Here is a 17,162-nt window from a genome sequence, read left to right on the forward strand (position 1 = left end):
GCGGGAAATCGGGCACAGGTGTTGGCATCCGATGTGTGGCCTCCAATGGATTTCCACCGTGACCAATCAGTGGCTAAAATCCACCTGATTGGTGGGCGGAATGGAGTCAAACCACTGCATGGAACCCTGCCCCTGGGAGCCTAAATCAGGAATGGAAATCCATAACTCAGTGAGATCCTCCAAGACAATGCTACCAGCCTCATTGAGCTGCCTGTCCAGATCCTCCATCTGTCCCCCTGCACGCCTACAGCGCCGGTTTATAATATTACCCCAATATCGAATCTGGAATGAAAGCGTTTTTGTGCAGCAGAGCGGCGGTGAATTTTTGGCAACAAATGCTTTAGCCCAGTGACTGCTCCTGTTACTGGGGATTGTCTGTACTTGCACCTCACTCCACAAAGCTTCACTGAACATTGCGCACTCTCACACTCCCTCTCTCTCCCTCTGGCTCCCTCTCTTTGTCTGTCCTTCATTCTCTGTCTCTCACTCGCGCTCTCTCGTTGTCTCTTTCATTCTGTGTCTCTCACACTCCCTTCCTCTTGTCTGTCTCTCACATTCTCTCCCCTCTGTCTGTTTCTCTGTCTGTTTTTGACTGTCTATATCTCTGTCTGTATCTATCTCTCTCTCTCTCCCTTGGTCTGTTTGTGACTCTATGCCTCTCTCCATCTCTGTCTCTGTTCTCTCAGTCTTTATCTCTCTCTGTCTCTCTGTGTCTGCCTCTGTCTCTCTCTGTCTCTCTTTGTCTCTGTCAGTCTGTCTGTCTGTCTCTCTCTGTCTGTCTCTCTCTCCCCCCCCACCCCCCTCCCTATTTCTCTATGGGAACAATGGGATGTCAATTGGCTGTGTGGTTGATAATAGAAAGTCATGGGCTACAGGAGGATATCAATCTACTGGTCAGGTGGGCAGAGCAGTGGCAAATGGAATTTAATTCAGAGAAGTGTGAGGTGATGCACTTTGGGAGGGCTAATAAGGAAAGGGTGTACACATTAAGCGGTAGGCCACTTAATAGTGTAGATGAACAAAGGGACCTTGGAATGCTTGTCCACAGATCCTTGAAAGTAGCAGGCCAGGTGGATAAGGTGGTTAAGAAGGCATAGGAATGCTTGCCTTTATTGGCCGAGGCATAGAATATAAGAGCAGGGAGGTTATGATTAAATTGTACAATACTTTGGTAAGGCCACAGCTAGAATACTGCATGCAGTTCTGGTCGTCGTACTATAGGTAGGATGTGATTGCATTACAGAGGATGCAGAGGAGATTTACTAGGATGCTGCCTGGAATGGAGAATCTTAGTTATGAGGACAGATTGGATAGGCTGGGTTTGTTCCTATTGGAACAGAGGAGGTTGAGAGGAGACTTTATTGAGGTGTACAAAATATTGAGGGGCTTGGACATAGTGGATAGTAATGGTCTATTTCCATTGGTGGAGTGGTCTATTACGAGGGGGCATAGTTTTAAAATGGTTGGTGGAAGGTTTAGAGGGGATTTGAGTGGGGGGTGGGGGGCTTCTTCACACAGAGGGTTGTGGGGATCTGGAACTCGTTGCCTGGAAGATTGGTGGATGCAGAAACCCTCACCACTTTTAAGAGATGGTTGGATGGGCACTTAAACTGCAGCAACCTGCAGGGTTATGGACCTAGAGCTGGTAATTGGGATTAGACTGGATGACCGTTTGTTGGACGGCGCAGATATAATAGTAAGTACTGCAGGGAATAGAATATGGCCAGGGTGATCCCCTGGACTAGATTCGATCGCCTGGATGGGTCGGAGAGGAATTTTCCCAGATTTTTTCTCCCTAAATTGGCCTGGATTTTTATCTGGTTTTTGCCTCTCCCAGGAAATCACATGGCTCCGGTTGGGGTGGAGGACGGTCCCTCGGTGGGAACGTGATCTGAGCCTGAAGCAAGATGTTGCTCCTGGCTCTCATGTGTCATTGGCAATGGGGGTGCAGCACTTTCGGCTGCAGTGCCACGCTGCGGGACCACTGGGATCCCTCTGCCACCAGTGTTTCTGGCTACCAGCTCCAGGGCCTCCTCCATCCCTTCCATGTTACATCTTATTTGTTGGACAAAAACTCGATGCCAACTATGTTCTTGGTGCTTAGTAGGCTTTTTGCTGCTGGTGAATCTCCCTCATGCCGCCCAGAACAGCCAATCAAGCACATACCACAGCCACACACGCTTTCAGTCCTTCTCAGCTCCCTCTCTCTCTGTCTCCTCTTCTGCGCATGTCATGATGACCCTTGATCTCCTGAATCGCGGGAATTGAGCATGCCATGCCTTTGTTAAGGATGGCGACACTTTCCGGTAGAAGGTCAGAAAGATTTAACGCTACCGTCCATTTCATATCGCTCACGGTGATGCCCAATTTCAAAAATGGAGACTAGGTGCTTTGAGAATGGGTGAGAATCCGGCGATCTGTAAAACCCATTTTTACCGCCCACGCCGGAAATAATGCCCATTTTTGGGCAATCTGCACAAAAGTGTAAAATCTAGCCCTATCTCTCTCTTACACACACACTCTCTCTTATACACTCACACTCTCTCTTACACTCACCTACTCTCTCTTGCACTCACTTACCCTCTCTCTTACACTCACATTCTCTCTCTCTTACAGCCACACTCTCTCTTACAGCCACACTCTCTCCCTTTTACACACTCACACCCCCTCGCTTACACACTCACAATTACACACATTCTCTCACACTATCTTACACACTCACACTTTCACTCTCACACACTCACAATCTCTCTTACACAGTCACTCTCTCACACTCACACTCTCTCTTACACGCTCACTCTCTCATACTCACACTCTCTCTTACACACTCACTCTTACTCTTATACTCACACTCTCTCTTACACACTCTCTCACAATCACACTCTCTCACACACTCACATGCTATCTCTCCTACACACTCACACTCGCTTACACATTCTCTTATACACAGTCTCTCTCTCTTACACACTCACACTCTCTCTTACACACTCACTCCCTCAATTATACATGCACACTCTCTTGCACACACTCTCTTACACACACACTCTCTCATACACTCACTCTCGTGCTCTCTTACACACACTCTCTCCTTTACACACTCCCTCTCCCTCTTACACACTCACACTCTCTTGCACACTCCCTCTCCCTCTTACACACTCACTCTTTCACATTCACATTCTCTTACACACTCACGTTCTTACTCTTGCTCACTCACACTCTCGCTTACACACTCACCCTCTCACACTCACACCCTCTCTTACACACTCACTCTCGCATACTTACACACTCTCGTACACACTCACTCATACCCTCACACACCCACACCCCCTTACACACGCACTCTCTCACACTCTCTCTTACACACACTCTCGCACTCACACTCTCTCTCACACATTCACACTCTCGCTTACACTCACATTCTCTCTCTCCTACACACTCACACTTTCTCTTACACACTCACGCTCTCTTACACTCAGTTTCTCTCTTACACACTCACTCCCTCTCTTATACACATTCCCTCACTTACACACTCACACTCTTTCACATGCTCACTCTTACACGCTCGCACTCTTATTCACACACTCACGCTCTCTCTTACACACTCACACTTTTATGCTCAGTCTCTCTCTTACACGCTCATTCTCTTTCACACTCACACTCTCCCTTACACTCACACTCTCGCGCTTACACCCTCACACACCCTCTCTTACACTCACACTCTCTCTTATACACTCACACTCTTACTCACACACTCACGATCTCTCTTACACACTCACTCTCTCACGCTCTGTCTCTCTTACACACTCATACCATCTCTCTCTTATGCACTCACTCTCACTTACACACTTACTCTCTTTCACACTCACACTCTCCCTCACACCCACAATCGCACTCACCATTTCGCTCTAACACCCACACCCTCTCTCTCTGACACTCACACTCTCTCTTACACACTCACTCTCTCTTGCACTCACCCACTCTCTCTTGCACTCACCCACTCTCTCTTGCATACACGCTCTCTCTTAAACTCACTCACTCTCTCTTACACACTCACTCTCTCTGTTACACATTCACTCTCTCTCTTACACACTCACGCTCTCTCTTACACACTCACACATTCTTACATTCATGTTCTCTCTCTCTTACACACTCACACTCTCTCTTACACTCACATTCTCTCTCTACGCACTCACTCTTTCTTGCACTCGCGCTCTCTCTCTCTTACACACTCAAACTGTGTCTTACACATTCGTACTCTTACAGACACTCACAATCTCTCTTACACACTCACTCTCTCACACTCCATGTCTCTCTTACACACTCATACTATCTCTCTCTTACCCACTCTCTCTCTTTTACACACTCTCTTTCACACTCACATTCTCGCTCTTACACATACATCCTCTCTCTTTTACACTCATCCCCTCTCTTACACTTGCACTTCTCTCTTGCACATACTCGCTCTCTCTTAGCTCGCTCTCTCTTACACACTCACACTCTCTCTCACACACACTCTCTCTCACACACACTCTCTCTCACTCTCTCTTACACTCACTCCCTCTTACACACTCACATTCTCTTACACTCGCTCTCTCTTACACACTCACTTTCTTTCACATCCACACTCACACGCTCCCTTACACTCACCCTCTCGCTCTTACACCCACACCCTCTCTCTCTTGCACTCACTCATTTTCTCTTGGACTCACCCTCTGTCTTACACTCACACTCTCTCTTACACTCACACTCTCCCTCTCGTAAAGTCACACTCTCTCTCTCTCTGCCATACTCTCTCTCTGTTACACACTCACTCCTTCACTTACACACACCCTCTTACACACTCACACTCTATTAAACACCCACTCTCTCACACTCACACTCTCTCTTACATGCTCACTCTCTCACACTCACACTCTCTCTTACACACCCACACTCTCACTTACATACTCTCACACACGCTCGCTCTCTCTCATACTCGCACTCTCTCTTACACTCACATTCTCTCTCTATTACAAACTCACATTCTCTTACACGCTCACTCTCTCAGTCTCTCTCTTACACACTCACTCTCTCTGTTACACACTCACTCCTTCACTTACACGCACTCTCTTACAAACTCACACTCTATATTACGCATTCACTATCTCACACTCACACTCTCTCTTACACACACTCACTCACATGCACTCACACGTTCGTACACTCACTCTTACCATCACATACACACCCACACTCTCTCTTACACTCTCACATTTACACTCACAGTCTTTCTCTCTTATGCATTCACAATCTCCCTAGCACTCACTCACTCTTACACTCACATGCTCTCTTACACTCACTCATGCTCTTTTACACACACACTGTCTCTCTTACATACTCACACTCCCTCTTACACACTCACACTCTCTCTTACATGCACACTCTCTATTACACACTCACTCTCACACTCACACTCTCTCTTACACTCACACTCTCTCTTACACTCACTCACTCTCTCTTAGAGAGTGTGCATGTCAATCACCCACGTATTTTCTCACACTCACACTCTCTCTCTCACGCTCTCTATTACACACTCGCTCTCTCACACTCACACCATCTCTGTCTTACGCACTCACTCTCTCTTACACAATCTCTCTTACACAATCACACTCTCGCACTCACAGTCTCTCTTACACACTCATACTATCTCTCTCCTATGGACTCACCCTCTCTTACACACTCACTCTCTTTCACACTCTCTATCTCTTACACACTCACACTCTCTCTTACACACTCACGCTCACACTCTTTTACACACTCACACTCTCTCTTACACATGCACACTGTCTCTTACACAATCATACTCTCTTTTACACTCACTCACTCTCTCTTGCACTCACTCACTCTCTCTTATACTCACACTCTCTCTCTTATGCACTCTCTCTCACTCACACTCTCTCCCTTACACACTCACAATCTCTCTTACACGCTCACACCTCTCTCTTTCACACTCACACTCTAGCTCTTACACCCACACCCCCTCTCTTACACACTCACAATCTCTCTCACACACTCACACACTATCTCTCTTACACACTCACACACTCTCTCTTTCACACTCACCCTCTCCCTTACACTCATACTCTCGCTCTTACACACACCCTCTCTCTCACTTACACAATTACACGGTCTCTTACACACTCACACTTTCTCTTACACACCCACACCCACTCTTACACACTCATGCTCACTCTTACACACTCACACTATTACACTCACACACTCTTGCACTCACTCACTCTCTCTTACTCACTCACTCTCTTGCACTCACTCACTCTCTCTCTCTTACACACTCACACTCTTTCCCTCACACACTCACACTATTACACACACACTCTCGCACCCACACTATCTTACACACTCACTCTATCATACCCACATGCTCTCTTACACACTCATTCTTATTTTTACACACTCACATTCTCCCTTAGGCACTTTCTCACACTCACACTCTCTCACACAGTCACACTATCTCTTGCACCCACATTCTCCTTCCTGCGTACTCACACTTTTTTGAACACTCTCTTTTACACTCAGTCTCTCTCTCTCTTACACACTCGCACTCTGTCTTACAGACTCACACCCTCACTTATACACTCACACTCTCTTACATACACTCTCTTAAACACTTACACTCTCTTTCTTACATGCTCTCTCTCTTACACTCGTACTCTCTCTCTCTCTCTCTTACACTCACACTCTCTCTTTTACACACACTCTCTCTCCCTTACACACTCACTCTCTCACACACCCACACTCTTACTCTCACACACTCACACGCTCTCTTACATACCCACTCTCTCACATTCACACGCTCTCTCACACTCACACTCCTCACACACTCTCTTACACTCACATTCTCTCTCTCTATTACACACTCACACTTTCTCTTACACACTCACTTTCTCACAGTCAGTCTCTCTCTTACATACTCACCCTCTCTGTTACACGCTCACTCCTTCACTCACACACACACTTACACACACACACTCTCTTACACACTCACACCCTCTCTCTCTTACACACGCTCCCTCAAACACTCCCATACACTCTCATTCTTACACACACACTCTATCTCTTACACACGCACACTCTCTCTTACACACTCACACTCACACTCTCTTACACACTCACACCTTCTCTCTTACACACACTCCCACACACACACTCACATGCTCGTACACACCCACACTCTTATTCTTACACACTCACACTGTCTCTCACACTCACTCTCTCTCACACTCACATTCGCTCTCTATTACACACCCACACTTTCTCTTACACACTCATTCTCTCACACTCCATATCTTTCTTACACACTCACTCTCTCTGTTACACAGTCACTCCTTCACTTACACACACTTTCTTACACACTCACACTCTCTTACACACACTCTCTCACACTCACATTCTCTCTCACACTCACATTCTCTATCACGCACGCACTCACACTCACACTCTCTCTTACACACCAACAGTCTTACACTTACACACTCACACTCTCTTATACACTCATACACTATCTCTTACACACTCACACCCTCTGTTACACACTCACACGCTTTCTTACAACCACGTTCTCTTCCCCTTCACACTCACACTCTTTCTTACACTCACATTCTCTCTCTTATACACTCACTCTCTCACACACACTCACTCTCTTTCTTACACACTCACTCCCTCTTACATTCACAGATTCTCTTACACACTCACACCATCTCTCTCTTACACACTCACTCTCTCTTATACTATCTCTTTTACACACTCACACGCTCTCTTACACACTCACACTCTCTTATACTCAGTATCTTACAAACGCTCACTCTGTCTTGCACTCACTCACGTTCTCTTACACTCACCCTCTCTCTTACACTCACTCACTCTTTCTTACACACACTCTCTCTGTTACACTTACACTGTCTCTCATGCACACTCACTCTCTCTCTCTCTTACACACTCACTCTTTCTTACACATTCACTCTCTCTTGAACACTCACGCTCTTGCTCTTACACATTTACTCTTTTTCACACCCAGACCCTTTCTTACACTCACTCTCACCCTTACACACTCACTTTCTCTTACACACTCACTATCCCACTCTCTCTTACACTCACTTTCTCTCGTACACTCACTCTCTCTCGCACGCACTCTCTCCTACACTCACACTCTCTCTTACACACTCACTCTCTCTTACACACTCACTCTCTCTCTCGTACACACCCTCTCTCTCTCTCTCTTACACACTCTCTCTCACACACATTCTTATTCTTACACACTCACACTCTCTCTTACATACGCACACACACTCTCTCTCTTGTACACTCTCTCTCACACTCACATTCTCTCTCTCTTACACACTCACACTCTCTTACACACTCAGGTTCTTACATTCACAGTCTCTCTCTTACACACCCACACTCTCTCTTACACTCACTTTCTCTCTCTCCTACACACTCACTCCCTCACTTACACACACATTCTCTCTTACACTCACCTTCACTCTCTCTTACACACCCACACTCTCTCTTACACTCACTTTCTCTCTCTCTCCTACACACTCACTCCCTCACTTACGCACACATCCTCTCTTGCACTCACCTTCACTCTCTCTTACACACTCACACTCTCTCTTACACTCATATTCTCTCTCTTACACACTCACACTCTCTCTTACACACTCACTCCCGGTGCTAGCACCAACACACCTACAATGATAATGCAGTAAAACTATAACAACTTGCATCTATACAGTGCCTCTAACATAGTAAAACACCCCAAGGCACTTCGCAGCAGTGTTAACAGACAAAATGTGACACCGAGCCACATAAAGAGAAAATAGGACAGGTGAAGAGGTTGGTGTTGAGGAGCATCTTAAAGGAGGAGAGGTATAGGGAGGGAGTTCCAGCGCTCAGAGCAGGCCAAATATTGTTTATGTAATTGTTCTTTTTGAATCATAGACTGTGAGTTTAGCAACAAAGAAAAGTAAGTCCAAGGGAGGCACAGAATGGGTCAGTGCTTCAATGTGCTGTGCGAGCTTGGTCCAGCACTGCCTCGCACAGCGGTGTCTGATCTCCTCCATCGCGATGCAAGGATCTGTGCAGAGGTTCGACCCTCCCCCACAGGCTGCTGGGGGAGATCGACACACTTTCACTCTAGTGTTGGGGTTTCCTGGGGGGCGTGGCACCCGTGCCCCACTCTGAATTCCCCAAGCACCCCCTCTCCACTCCCATTACCCCTCTGGAACTCCGGTCCATCTCCGAGGTCCAATGTTGCGAGGAGCTTGCTGTAAGGGCTATGTTGGAGGTACACCAGAGGCAGGGGCTTTATATAACCCACGAGTGAGTGCAGCCTGCAGAGGAAAGGCTGAACTCTAATCATTGAGAGAGCTCCAACCAGAGATCACCATCCAAACATCTCCTCACCATTCATCTCCATTTACCTGTCATTAACACAAAATGACAGGAACACAAAGCGACTTCATCACAGATTCCTGACTCCATGTAAATACCAACAGACAAACATAACGGGCAGGAAAAGTTCAACTGGTCCAGGGCTGCCCCAAGCATTGTGATTAGACCCACCACCCGCCAACCAGAAACCAGGAGATCATCTGGAAGAGGCAAAAGACACAGATAAAACCCCACCCCCAATTTGGAGGAAAAAAAATCACTTTCCGTCCCCCTAAGGCAATGGAATCAAGTCCGGGAGTCAACTCTGAACGTTCGGGTATTACTTGATTTTCCACACATCTAGCCTGGAACCGATCCTGCCCCAGCCAGGAACCAACCCAGCCAGGAACCCCCACCCCACCAGCCAGGAACCAATCCAGCCAGGAACCCCCTCCCAGCCAGGAACTGCCCCAGCCAGGAACCCCCTCCCCAGCCAGGAACCAACCCAGCCAGGAACCCCCTCCCCAGCCCAGAACCCCCCACGTCCGGGAACCCCCTCCCCAGCCAGGAACCGCCCCAGCCAGGAACCGCCCCTCAGCCAGGAACCTCCCCAGCCCAGAACCCCCACAGCCAGGAACCCCCCCAGCAAGGAACCCAGGAAACCCCCCCCCCCCCGCAGCCAGGAACTGCCCCCCCAGCAAGGAACCGCCCCCCAGCCAGGAACCGCCACAGCCTGGAACCCCCTCCCCAGCCAGGAACCAACCCAGCCAGGAACCCCCTCCCCAGCCCAGAACCCCCCACGTCCGGGAACCCCCTCCCCAGCCAGGAACAGCCCCAGCCAGGAACTTCCCCAGCCCAGAACCCCCCCAGCCAGGAACCCCTCAGCCAGGAACACCCCCCAGCAAGGAACCCAGGAACCCCCCGCCCCCAGCCAGGAACTGCCCCCCCAGCAAGGAACCGCCCCCCAGCCAGGAACCGCCACAGCCTGGAACCCCCTCCCCAGCCAGGAACCGCCACAGCCTGGAACCAATCCAGCCAGCAACCGCCCCAGCCAGGAACCACCCCAGCCAGGAACCTTCCCAGCGCAGAACCTCACCAGCCAGGAACGCCCCCCCCACCCCCCCAACCAGGAACCGCCCCAGCCCAGAACCCCCCCCAGCCAGGAACCCTCCCAGCCAGGAACCCCCCACCAGCCCGAAACTGCCCCAGCCAGGAACCGCCACAGACTGGAACCGATCCAGCCAGGAATCCACCCAGCCAGGAACCCCCCCACCCCCAGCCAGAAACTGCCCCAGCCAGGAACCGCCACAGCCTGGAACCGATCCAGCCAGGAACCTCCCCAGCCCTGAACCTCCACCAGCCCGGAACCGCCCCAGCCCAGAACCATCCCAGCCAGGAAGCGATCCAGGCCAGAACCGCCCCAGCCCGGAACCGATCCAGGCCAGAACCGTTCCAGCCCGGAATCCCACCAGCCCAGAACCGCTCCAGCCCAGAGACCCCCCAAGCCCGAAACCGATCCAGGCTGGAACAGATCCAGCTCGGAACCGCCCCAGCCCAGAACCGATCCAGCCAGGAACCGATCCAGCCCGGAACCGGTCCTTCTCTCAACACTCACCACACGGGCAAGTCATGGAGTGATTTCTTCCCACCTCCCCCCTCTCCCCCCCCCGCAGGAGATCCAATTTTCAGTCGGGATGGGCGGGATGGGAACTCACTGACACTGCACCTAGGAGACATTGCCCATCCCGGGCAGGTAAATGTCTCACTATTAGACCCAGCACCTCACTGCCTGAAGTTAACAGGTCTGGGGAAATGTTTACACTACAGAGAGGTGCCCAGCATTCGGTGCCCAACACCTCCATTCCCCACACACACACATTCCAGACTCACATACCCTGTGAGCACACTGTCAGATACCTCACACAGCAAGTCCAACCTCCAGAGTCACATCAACTCTACAATGAGCAGCTCGAACTATCTCCATCATTCAGCAGCTTGCTTTCGGACTCCCACCACTGTAACTGGGCTGTTTTACTGTTTGCCCTGGGATTGGTGAACTCCTCACCAGGACCATCACTGCCCCGAGGAGTGAGCTGGTGTGTGTGTGTTCTGTTCCAGGCGGGTAGTCAGAAATCACAGCACAGTGATTATCTTTGCTCAATTACTGCGGTATGGAGTGACCCTCCACCACCTCGGGAATCAGTCTCGGCACCTGGCCCTCTCCCCTGGCAGCTCCTCGCTCCAGCACACTGATCAACACTCGCACCCCCAGTATAACTGCGCTCAGCGTTACTCACCGCTGCCTCCAAACTCTGTGTCTGGGCCAGGAGCAGGATGGCTGGAAGCAGCCAGGAGCCCATCAAGCAAAACATCGGCTAGACTCATGCAACGTCTGGACTTTACATTGAAGGCAGTGATCCCAGCTCGGAGATGGAGGAGATAGCTGGAGCCTTGTGCCTCTTCTGGATCTTGCAGCAGCTTTGCTTAAGTAAAGTTAGAGAGTGGAGAGGTTCCTCAGTGTGTCGGAGCACAGATTGGCAGTGCCTGGGAATCTGCTCTCTGTTCCCAGTTTACATGCTCCTCCCACCTCGCTGATCCCAACCCTTAAAACATATTGCAGAGAGAAAGGGCTCTCAGTCTTAACCCTTCAGGGACTGGCTGCATTTTTCAACACTCACTTTAGATGTTATTCCAGCCATTAAATAACTGACTGAATTCTTTATTGTACTTTGGGAATTTTTAACACTCACTTCACGGGTTTTTCTATACACCCTCACTGGTGAAAATGTTACACGATTGATTTTGTTACAGATACACATTTGCCTTGTCTGATATTGTGCTCCCAAAGCCCAAACTGTGGCTATATATACACTGGAAGATCACAACCAACGCTGAGCTTCTGACAGAACAGATCGGGAAGGAACATTTCTTCAGATTGAGGAATCAGTGCTTTGTCACTGAGAGAGTTTGTACAATTGTTAGTCACCAACATTGGCAATATAAAAATATTTTCAAATGTGAGGAGATTGCCAAGAGACTAATGTGACTTAAAATATTCAACATTTTTAATTTTACAGTTTTTTTTTAATCCTTTAAGAGACTCAGGTATTCCAAAGTACAATAAAGAATTCAGTCAGTTATTTAATGGCTGGAATAACATCTAAAGTGAGTGTTGAAAAATGCAGCCAGTCCCTGAAGGGTTAAGACTGAGAGCCCTTTCTCTCTGCAATATGTTTTAAGGGTTGGGATCAGCGAGGTGGGAGGAGCATGTAAACTGGGAACAGAGAGCAGATTCCCAGGCACTGCCAATCTGTGCTCCGACACACTGAGGAACCGCTCCACTCTCTAACTTTACTTAAGCAAAGCCGCTGCAAGATCCAGAAGAGGCACAAGGCTCCAGCTATCTCCTCCATCTCCGAGCTGGGATCACTGCCTTCAATGTAAAGTCCAGACGTTGCATGAGTCTAGCCGATGTTTTGCTTGATGAGCTCCTGGCTGCTTCCAGCCATCCTGCTCCTGGCCCAGACACAGAGTTTGGAGGCAGCGGTGAGTAACGCTGAGCGCAGTTATACTGGGGGTGCGAGTGTTGATCAGTGTGCTGGAGCGAGGAGCTGCCAGGGGAGAGGGCCAGGTGCCGAGACTGATTCCCGAGGTGGTGGAGGGTCACTCCATACCGCAGTAATTGAGCAAAGATAATCACTGTGCTGTGATTTCTGACTACCCGCCTGGAACAGAACACACACACACCAGCTCACTCCTCGGGGCAGTGATGGTCCTGGTGAGGAGTTCACCAATTCCAGGGCAAACAGTAAAACAGCCCAGTTACAGTGGTGGGAGTCCGAAAGCAAGCTGCTGAATGATGGAGATAGTTCGAGCTGCTCATTGTAGAGTTGATGTGACTCTGGAGGTTGGACTTGCTGTGTGAGGTATCTGACAGTGTGCTCACAGGGTATGTGGGTCTGGAATGTGTGTGTGTGGGGAATGGAGGTGTTGGGCACTGAATGCTGGGCACCTCTCTGTAGTGTAAGCATTTCCCCAGACCTGTTAACTTCAGGCAGTGAGGTGCTGGGTCTAATAGTGAGACATTTACCTGCCGGGGATGGGCAATGTCTCCTAGGTGCAGTGTCAGTGAGTTCCCATCCTGCCCATCCCGACTGAGAATGGGATCTCCGGGGGGGAATAACAGCAATTACATAAAATCAACAATCTGTATCTAAATATCTTCGAATATTTAAGAGTCTTATGTAACTATCGTTCTATTTCAATGACAATTAAAAGTGAAGACGAATCATTCACATTAACTCTCATGTTTGTTTTCAGTGTTGCATCTTTGTCAATTTGTTACTTTGGCTTGGCTAAATTTCCAACAGAAAAATGCTGTGTTATTTTTGCCAGCATAATATCTGACAGTTTCAGAGACCTGCGCTCCCATTATGGAGCAGCGATGGATGGGCGTGTCTGTATAGGGCCAACTCAGTGCCAATGCTCCCATCCAGTGAAGTTCCACCTGGGAGCAATGCATTGTAACGTTTCCGCTCTAACTCCCGATTCAGATTATCACCCGGAATTTCCTCAGGGGAGAGAGTTGCTGACCAATCGGCCAGTGTAACTTTGGCGAAAGATCGGCGCAAACCCTGGATGCAGATGTAAACGAGGCTTCTGCAGATCTTGTGCCGATGTTACGCTTGCCGATCACCAAGGAAATTCCCGGCAATGGTGCTTTGTGCTGGAGGAGCACGATACAATTGGAGAGCAGGAAAATTCTCGCACGCTGTTGGCTTTCTCTAGCCCTGATTTTAGCCCCTCCACCCCGCCTTGGTGGGAATGGTGCGGGTGGGGGGGGGAGGTGCGGCAGTTTGGGTGTGACGAGAGAGGGGTTTGCGCAGTATTCCAGCACCCACTCTGAGCACTATCTTAGCTTATCTGAAACCAGGCACTGAAGGAGGCTTGCCCCAGAGGTGCGGGGGGGGGTGTATGGCCCTAATTTAAATGGCTACCTCGTGCCTGCTCCTCCTGACCCACAAAGCGACCATGGGTCTGCCCCGATTGTGATCTTTGCCAATTTCCCCCCTCCCCACTTCTCTCACTGACCTTGACGGGGTTCGTAACCATGGGTTCCCACCGGTATGCTGACACCCCGCGACCTTCCACTCCGGCCTGCTGGGCTGATGTAATTCCTGCCGGATTCGAGTGGGACTCAGTGTCGGGGTCCGGAGGGGTTTAAAATCTCCCGGGCCTCACGCTCTCGGGGGTTCCCCCTCTGCCCACACTACTGTCCCCGCACCCCCGATTCCCACCCCGGGTTAAAATCACTCCTTCTATTTCTGCACATACTGTGATATCATTCGAAACTTGATGATGGAAATGTCATTTTGTGGTGTTTAATGAGACATTCATGTTGTTACCTGAAATTACCAATAATATTGTGTACAAATCCATTCATTAATATACACTGGCACAGGCCCCATGCTTGGGTTGCCAGCTCTGATTGGCGGCATTCCTGCGGGTTTGATCACATGATGTTCTGACCATGTGACATTCTGACTCTGTGATATCTGGTAATGTGACGCCTGATCATGTGATGTTTTGACCATGTGTCATCTGATCATGTGGTATCTGATCATGTGACACCTTATCGTGTGACATTCTGATCACCATTCAGCCCAACTGCTCTGTGCTGGTGTTAATGCTCCACACGAGCCTCCTCCCACCCCTCTTCATCTCACCCTATCATCATCACATAGAAACTTAGAAACATAGAAATTTACAGCGAAGAAGGAGGCCATTTCGGCCCATCGCGTCCGCGCCGACCGACAAAGAGCCGCACGGACCTTGGTCAGCAGCCCTGAAAGTTATATATAAACCTATGAACAATGACGGAAAGGCAAAGGAAACTAACCTATTCCTTTCTCCCTCATGTACTTATCTAGTTTCCTCTTAAATGCATCTATGCTCCACGAATCACTAAAAGTAGCTATACAATTTAATAAGGCCATAATGAGTGCAAGGAAATAACTGGGGTTCATGTCTAGAGGAATAGAATACTAAAGCATGGAGGTCAATTCATACAGACCCTTGGGTAGACCACACTTGGAGCACTGTATGCAGTTCTGGTTACAGAGGCACTGGAGAAAGCACAGAAAAGATTTACATGGATAATACTAGAACTGAGAGGTTATTACTATCAGGAAAGATTGAATAGGCTGGGGCTCTTCACTCCAGAAAAGAGAAGGCTGAGGGGTGAAAATTCTGAAAGGGTTTGATAGGGCAGACGTAGAGAAGATGTTTCCACTTGTGGGGGAGACCAGAACAAGGGGCCATAAATATAAGATAGTCACTAATAAATCCAATAGGGAGTTCAGGAGAGACTTCCACAGAGAGAGGTTGAGACAAATAGAATAGATGCATTTAGGGGGAAGCTAAATAAACACATGAGGGAGAAAGGAATAAAAGGACATGTTGATGGGGTGAGATGAAGCTGGGTGGATAGACTGGAGAAGCTGGGGTTGTTCTCCTTAAGTAGAGCAAGTTGAGAGGAGATTTGACAGAGGTGTTCAAAATCATGAAGGGTCGGGACAGAATAGATAGAGAGAGAAACTGTTCCCATTGGCAGAAGGGTCAAGAACCAATGGACACAAATTTAAGGTGATTGGCAAAAAAACCAAAGGGGACATAAGGAAAACCTTTTTACACAGCGAGTGGTTAGGATCTGGAATGCACCACCTGAAAGGGTGATGGAGGCAGACACAATCACTGCTTTCAAAAGGGAGTTGGATAAGTACCCGAGAGAAAAACATTTGCAGGGCCAAGGGGAAAGGGCAGAGGAAGTGGGACTTGCTGAGAGTCAGCACGGACTCGACAGACCAAATGGCCTCCTTCTGTGCTGTCACCATTCTCTGATTCTATGATTCTATGATAGGGTGGGAAGAAACTCGTGTGGATCAGTTGAGCCGAATGTTCTGTTTTGTGCTGTCCATTACATGCAGTGTCAGTGAAAAGCTGTTTCAACAATGCACCAGCACTAAACGCGTGTCACCGAGATCAGGTGTCAAAGCCCATTCAGAGATGGACGATGAGGATGACTGCAAGAGGAGTACCACTCCGATAGGCACGGCTGGTAGCTGACACACCAGAGCAGTACTGAGGGAAGCAAGGTGGGCAGAGGAAACATTTCAAGGACACCCTCAAAGCCTCCTTGATAAAAATGCAACATCCCCACCGACACCTGAGAATCCCTGGCCCAATCCCTGGTGGAGGAGGTGCATCTGGGAGGATGCTGAGCACCTCGAATCTCGTCACCGAGAGCATGCAGAAAACAAGCGCAGGCAGCGGAAGGAGCGTGTGGTAAACCAGTCCCACCCATCCTTTTCTTCAACGACTATCTGTCCCACTTGTGACAAAGACTGTGGTTCCCATATTGGACTGTTCAGTCACCTAAGAACTCACTTTTAGAATGGAAGCCAGCCTTCCTCGATTTCGAGGGATTGCCTATGATGACTGAGGGAGCGCTGCAATGCCAAAGGGACAGTACTGAGGGAGCACTGCACTGTTGGGGGGGAGGTACTGAGGGTGCGCTGCACTGTTGGAGGGGCAGTACTGAGGGAGAGCTGCACTATCGAAGGGACAGTACTGAGTGAGCACTGTACTGTCAGAAGGGCAGTACTGAGGGAACACTGCACTGTTGGAGGGTCAGTACTGAGGGAGTGCAGCATTATCGAAGGGGCAGTACTGAG

At 49.2% G+C, this 17,162-nt stretch overlaps 2 protein-coding genes across 2 annotated transcripts in view; one reads left to right on the forward strand and one right to left on the reverse strand.

The window, feature by feature from the left end:
- LOC139274984 (collagen alpha-5(IV) chain-like) overlaps positions 1 to 11,985 on the reverse strand; it is a 269,200-nt gene extending 257,215 nt beyond the window's left edge. Inside the window, exon 1 of the mRNA XM_070891801.1 lies at positions 11,727 to 11,985. Coding sequence (XP_070747902.1) covers positions 11,727 to 11,801 — 75 coding nt within the window. The 5' untranslated portion in view covers positions 11,802 to 11,985. The remainder of the gene's footprint in view (positions 1 to 11,726) is intronic.
- A 735-nt stretch (positions 11,986 to 12,720) lies between these two features.
- LOC139274985 (collagen alpha-6(IV) chain-like) overlaps positions 12,721 to 17,162 on the forward strand; it is a 401,423-nt gene continuing 396,981 nt past the window's right edge. Inside the window, exon 1 of the mRNA XM_070891802.1 lies at positions 12,721 to 12,975. The gene's annotated coding sequence lies outside the window, so the exon portion shown is untranslated. The remainder of the gene's footprint in view (positions 12,976 to 17,162) is intronic.

The sequence above is a fragment of the Pristiophorus japonicus genome, chromosome 10 (assembly GCF_044704955.1).
Source record: "Pristiophorus japonicus isolate sPriJap1 chromosome 10, sPriJap1.hap1, whole genome shotgun sequence".
NCBI classification, from domain to species: Eukaryota; Metazoa; Chordata; class Chondrichthyes; family Pristiophoridae; genus Pristiophorus; species Pristiophorus japonicus.